The sequence below is a fragment of the Rhinopithecus bieti genome, unplaced genomic scaffold, assembly GCF_001698545.2.
Source record: "Rhinopithecus bieti isolate Rb0 unplaced genomic scaffold, ASM169854v2 scaffold_82990, whole genome shotgun sequence".
Classification (NCBI taxonomy): domain Eukaryota; kingdom Metazoa; phylum Chordata; class Mammalia; order Primates; family Cercopithecidae; genus Rhinopithecus; species Rhinopithecus bieti.
In genome coordinates, this window is record NW_016830404.1 from 179,790 (window position 1) to 186,561 (window position 6,772).

At 39.4% G+C, this 6,772-nt stretch overlaps 1 protein-coding gene across 1 annotated transcript in view; it reads left to right on the forward strand.

Annotated features, from left to right (window-relative positions):
* Positions 1-6,772, forward strand: part of LOC108524410 (dedicator of cytokinesis protein 11-like) — a 155,962-nt gene that overhangs the window by 118,060 nt on the left and 31,130 nt on the right. The window contains 3 exon segments of the mRNA XM_017865480.1: positions 2,446-2,559; positions 5,078-5,293; positions 5,380-5,437. Coding sequence (XP_017720969.1) covers positions 2,446-2,559; positions 5,078-5,293; positions 5,380-5,437 — 388 coding nt within the window.

Below are 6,772 nucleotides of genomic sequence, written 5' to 3' on the forward strand. Positions count from 1 at the left end.
TTTTGTTTTTTGTTTTTTGTTTTTTGTTTTTGTTTTTTTTTTTGAGACAGAGTCTCACTCTGTCGCCCAGGCTGGAATGCAGTGGTGTGATCTCAACTCACTGCAACCTCCACCTCCCAGGTTCAAATGATTCTCCTGCCTCAGCCTCCCGAGTAGGATTACAGGCGTGTGCCACTATGCCCAGCTAATTTTTGTGGTTTTAGTAGAGATGGGGTTTCACCATGTTGGCCGGGCTGGTCTGAAACTCCTGACCTCAGGTGATCCACCCACCTCAACCTCCCAAAGTGCTGCAATTATAAGCATGAGCCACTGTGCCCAGTCTCTAGTTCAAATTTGAGGACTGCCACATACTGTGTGACCTAGAACAAGTTACTTCCTTAGCTTCTCAGTGCCTCAGTTTCTGCAAATGCAGTAGGGTAAATATTGTTACCTAGCTCATAGGATTTTTATGAGGATTAAATGACATGATTAAATAACAAGCTTGTTAGATTTTACAGAACAGATAAGACAGTTTATGTTTCTCATGCTCCAGTATGCCCACTTATTTTAAAATGAGAGATGTCTCAAAGTTTAGTGGAAAGCATGGACTTCAGAATCAGGCCTACCTGCACTTAAATCATAGCTTAAATCCTTACATGCCGTGTGACCCTAAGCAAATCACTCAATCTGGCTAAACCTGTTCCCTTATTTGTAAAATGAGACTGAGTATTTCACTTTGCAGCATTACCCTGAGGATTAAAATAAGTTATGTATGGTGCCTGTAGTGCCTGACACAATGTGTAGCACAAGATAGCTACTTCCTACATGATAGTTATTATTCAGCATCTCCATACTTTTGGGTTTATTGGATGAAATAGCTCTGAACTAAACCACAATTGGGACTGCTTGACTCAGTAGCCCTCATTATAATATGGGAAATCCTTGGTCCTATTTATATCTTTACTGTCATGGTCTGCCCCATTGGAGTTGTTTACTGGAGACAAGGTTATTAATGGGGAGACAACCATAAGCAGCTTGTTGAAAATGTCATCAATAATGTGAAAATCCAATAGGAATACTGTGTATGCTTCCTGTAAAAGTTTGCTATATAATTACTTTTGCATGTTAGAGTCAGCCATCATTACACATTAGCTCCTTTACTATTTGCTTTTATATGAGGTGGCACTTGGAAACCCACCTTCCCCAGAGCATTGTTCTAATTTGTGTGTCAATATACCTGAAATTTCCCCATTGTTCATTCTTCTGAGTCAAAGCATCAGTTTTCTTTAAGTCTTTTATTCAAATATAGACAAATTAATAAATGTGAAGACTTAGAACACTGGCACATAATAAATGCTCAATAAAGGATTAACTGGTACTCTAATGGTTATCATCTCTTTCATCCTCTACAAAGTAGGGATTTTATCATAGCCACTTTACAAATGAGAAACATGAGGCACAGAAAGGTTAAATAGCTTTCCCAAAGCCACACAGTGAATTATTGATAAAGTCAAGATTTGTATCTAAGGCATTCAACTCTAGAGCCCATACCCATGGCTATTACTGTATCTTGCTTCCTAGGACCAGTGGTAAAGCATCCAGCCATTAACATCTTAGCATGAATTGTTTTGGCAGTCACCCAAGAGAGACTGAGAGATTTAAAAGTCCCATCAAAGGCAGTGGTTCATGCCTATAATCCTAGCACTTTGGGTGGCATAAGTGGGTGGACCACTTGAGCCCAGGAGCTTGAGACCAGCCTGGGCAACATGGCAAAATCCTGTCCCTACAAAATACAAAAAATTAGTTAAGTGTGGTGGCACACATCTGTAGTCCCAGCTACTTGGGAGGCTGAGGTGGGAGGATCACCTGAGCCTGGGAGGTCAAGGCTGCAGTGAGCCAAGATCATACCACTGCATTCCAGCCTGGGCAATAGCATAAGACCTTGTCTCAAAAAATAAAAGTACCATCAAAGTCCATTGCATAAACTTTTGTTAAACTAGGTAAGCCCTGGTCAAAAGCAAAGAAAGTTGCTGAGGCACTGGACTTGGAATTCCAGCCAACAAATAGACTAATTAAAAGAATGAGAAATCATCAAAGAAAACATGATTTATTCTCACCTTTGCCACAGCTACAACCTAGAAAGCATATTTAAAATGGAGACCTGACTACCATTGTATCAGTTCACTGTTATGAAAATAGTTTTAGATCTGGCTGTCCTGTGAGTTTTGAAAATTGTTACATCTAACCAAGAAAGATCCTTTAAAATTTGAAATGAGGCCTTGCAAGTTACGATTTCAGCAGAAGAATGTAAACCCCTCATATATGAAGAAAATACATTATGCTGGTACAGTGTAGAATCTTTAAAAGAAGCATTTCATGTGAATGCTTATGTACTTATAAAATGATGAGCATAGGCAGCATTTGTTCAAAAGATATTTGGAAAATAATGTTTACTTCTTCTCACAGATAATAATTGCTGTAAGCCAACTGATAGCTGATGTAGCACTAAGCGGAGGATCAAGATTTCAGGAGTCTTTATTCATTATCAATAATTTTGCAAATAGTGACAGACCTATGAAGGTATGTTCTCATTTCAAATAATAAATTATAACCACCGTTACTATCAGGGAAGTTTAAACTCTTAAACTGTCATTGGATTCACAACTTTTGATAGTATAGAATGTATGGAATGTGAGTTTTATGAGTTAAGGGCTTTGTCTTGTACCTCACTGTATCTCTAGTACCTAGAACACTGCCTGGTACATAGCAGATATTCAATATCAGTTTAGTGGATGGATGAATGGATATACTGTGTATTCATACTTGTTATGGCAAGTTGAATGTGAATTTTTTTTCTGGGCTTCATTTCCAAACTTGCTCAGAAAATATATAGATCCTTTATTTCTTAACAACTGTCACCACTTTTAATATTGGTTAAATAAGCACCGAATTTGAAATTTCACAAAATTTCACTTAGAATAGCTAACAGTTGCCTGATTCATTGCCAATGGATGAGGAATGCCACAGAAGGGATTCATTATTTGATGGTTTTGTGAGTTTTGAAAATTATCTGTTAACACCAAGGCTGTTGCTCTTAAGCACCAGTTTGCCGAGGCCAAACCCAAGACTCTGACCACTGTTCTGCTTTCTTTCCTATATGCTTAAAACTTACATAGCACTGTAAAAATTCATCTATTGCTTCGTTGCATAGAGTGCAGGTTCTGATCTTCGGTGACACATGTATACAAGGGAAGAAGAATCCTTTCCCAGTAGGACTTTTCCTCCCAGAAGAATGAATCATCCCCATTCTTGGGAAAGGTCATCTTCCAACACAGTTTGACAATATTGTGTAAAATCTGAAAAAAATTAGAAGCTCATAGTCACAGCGTATTTGATGTTTAGATGTGTAGAATCTATGTACCAAAAAATATTCCCACAGGAATGTTGCTTGCACTGAAAAATAACAGTGTGTAGTGCCAACCGCTCTCAGGCTGGGAAAGTTTGCTTTCCAGCCAGTTCTACTAGTTCCCCCAGGGGATCAGTATATGCTCCAGCTAATCTTGTGAGCATAGAAACAAGTTACACCACTTACGCTTATACTCTAAGGAATTGTTTTTACCAGTTGTTACCATCCTTAATACTATGTTATATAGGTAGATTGGTAAGTTTTTCTGGGTAAATGGGGCTTGTATACTCTCTCCTTGATAGGAAATCTTTTTCTTTTCCATAACTCATTTATGAAATGACTTAGTGTTATTCTGTTATGGCAGTCATTACCAACAAACCCTATTACAAAAAGATACGCCTTTCCCCTGGTAAATGGGATCTCTATTTATAGAAAGGAACTTTATGTATATAATTATTATTTTTAAAGGGATTAAGTTTTTATTTTTTATGTTTATTGTATTTATTTATTTATTTAGAGACGGAGTTTCACTCTTGTTGCCCAGGCCGGGGTGCAATGGCCCGATCTTGGCTCACTGCAACCTCCACCTCCCGGGTTCAAGTGATTTTCCTGCCTCAGCCTCCCAAGTAGCTGGGATTACAGGCGCCTGCTACCACGCCTGGGTAATTTTTTATATTTTTAATAGAAATGGGGTTTCACCATGTTGGCCAGGCTGGTCTCGAACTCCTGACCTCCGGTGATCCACTTGCCTTGGCCTCCCAAAGTGCTGAGATTACAGACATGAGCCACTGCTCCTGATCAAGAAGGGAGTTTTTCAAACCATTTCCCTCACATATTGTGTTCATATTGACAAGCGCCCTAACCCCTGTACCTGTCTCTTTGTCATCACCTCTGAATCATATAGATAATTGTGATTACTCCTGTGGGGGTTAAGAGGATGCAGTAGGACTTCCTTAGCAGTGGCTAGTGTAAAGAGGAAACTCTGGTATTCTTGGTGCCAAAAACAAACTTTGAAAACTTAATGATCTCTCTAAACTTTCTGGAGTGTTCTGTGATTCATGACCTCCCATTTGCGTAAATAGAAACTTCTGCAGTCTGGTTTTCACCTTAGTGTATGTGGTAGTTAGTGGATGGAGTAGGTATGCTCATCAGAATGGAAGGCTGGCTAAGAGCACCAGCTCTAGGGCCAGACTGCCTAGGTGAAAATCCTGTCTCTACATTTACCAATTTTGAGACTTTCGTCAAGCATTTAAACACTTTTTGATAATAGTACTTCACTCATAGGGTTGTTGTAAAAATTAAAACCTGTAAAGAACCCAGACCAGTGCTTGGCACATAGTAAGCTATCAGTTTTTAGTTACTGTTACAAGAAAACGGCAAACAAAGATCACTCCCATGGCTGTGGAATTCACCATGGAGGATCTGGGATTCAAAGCCAGGCAGTCTGACTCCAGAGCTAATGCTTTTATGTCCTGTGAATATACTGCCACCAAGGTTAGAGCCTTTGAAGCCTGGGCTAGTTACATATTTTAAAAATAATTTATTTAAAATTCTTTCAGTGTACTATATGCAATATACTAAGAACTGTAACAGGAAGTAAAAATCATATTATGTCCTCAGCATTGGATGACAAGCCTTAGAGCACATCAATATTGTTGTCAAACATGTCTTTTTTGTTTGTTTTGAAATTAGGCAACTGCCTTTCCCACAGAAGTCAAAGACTTGACGAAGAGAATCCGCACTGTTCTTATGGCCACTGCCCAAATGAAGGAGCATGAGAAAGACCCTGAAATGCTAATTGATCTCCAGTATAGCTTAGCCAAGTCCTATGCAAGCACCCCAGAGCTCAGGAAAACCTGGCTTGATAGCATGGCCAAAATTCATGTAAAAAATGGAGATTTTTCAGAGGTGATTACTTAAAATTTTGTTCTAAACAGCCCTTCAAAATACCTTGAGCATGTTCTGACAGTTCTTTCTCTGTCATCCTTTTTCAGGCTGCGATGTGTTATGTCCATGTAGCAGCTCTAGTTGCAGAGTTTCTTCATCGAAAAAGTAAGATATTTCTGTTTATAGAGATGGGGGGATTTTCACTTAGCATAATAGCCTTTTATCTTTGTAGTTTAACTGTGATATAATTGAACGCTGAAAAATATGTTCACCCTTGGCCTCATTCAGTGTTAAAAATAAGCTGTTACAAAAGAAGACTGGATTGTTTGTTGTCCCTTCTGCTTTCATTAGAGATCACAAGAAAAGCTAAATAGTACATGCTGGCCAGGTGCAGTGGCTCATGCCTGTAATCCCTGTGCTTTGGGAGGCCAAGGCTGGAGGATTGCTTGAGGCCAGGAGTTTGAGACCAGCCTGGGCAACAGAGTGAGATCCTGTACCTATTTTAAAATAAAATGTAAAATATATATATATATTAAAAAAAAAGTACAGGGCTAGGCCTGATGCCCAGTGTTTATTTTCCAAGACTGTCCCTCCCTGGAAGGCTGCCACAAATTAAATTCTTCTCAAGGCTCAAGTCAGGATAACACAGATTATTTGTTTCCCCTCATGTGTCTTAACATCACCGACTACCCATAGACTGTCTCTCCAGCCACTTTAGTGCAGTGATACCTGGGTATAAAAAGGGAGTCATACTCTTGAAGGGTTTCAGGTCCAGCAGCCCTGGATTCCTAATTTAAGATTCCTAATTCAGGAAATCTACTTGGAAGTGTCCCTTTCCATAAACAGTGTTGTTGACTACGCTCAACAGTATTGTTGAACAAACTGCATCTGCTCAAATAGTAACCCAGTTGAGTTAGGTTTAAACATCGCTTGGCAGTGGAGATGGCAGCCAAGAAATCTCTATCTCAATGTCCAAGCTACTTCCTTTAAGGCAGTGGAATGAGTAACAGTACGGCAAAATGAAACCAAATTATTAAAGGAGTCATATCACTCTGGCTTCAGCTGTAGGAACACAGCCATATTTTGTTTTATTTTTTAATTCCGGAATTCCTATAGTTAACTATATATCTATCATTTCACACTGAGGCTCAGTGTTTGATTGCCTCACATAACACCCATGTGGAGAATCTTTTCCTGAAAGGATTCTTGGCCGGGTGTGGTGACTCATACCTGTAATGTCAACACTTTGGGAGGTGTGGGTAGGTGGATCACTTGAGCCCAGGAGTTTGAGACCAGCCTGGGCAGGAATGGTGAAACCCTATCTCTGCAAAAAATACAAAAATTAGCTGGGCATGGTGTCACATGCCTGTGGTTCCAGCTACAAAGGAGGGTGAGGTAGGATCATAGCTTGAGCCCAGGACACTGTACTCCAACCTGGGTGACAGGACAAGACCCTGTCTCAAAAAATAATAAATAAATAAATAAATAAATAAATAAATA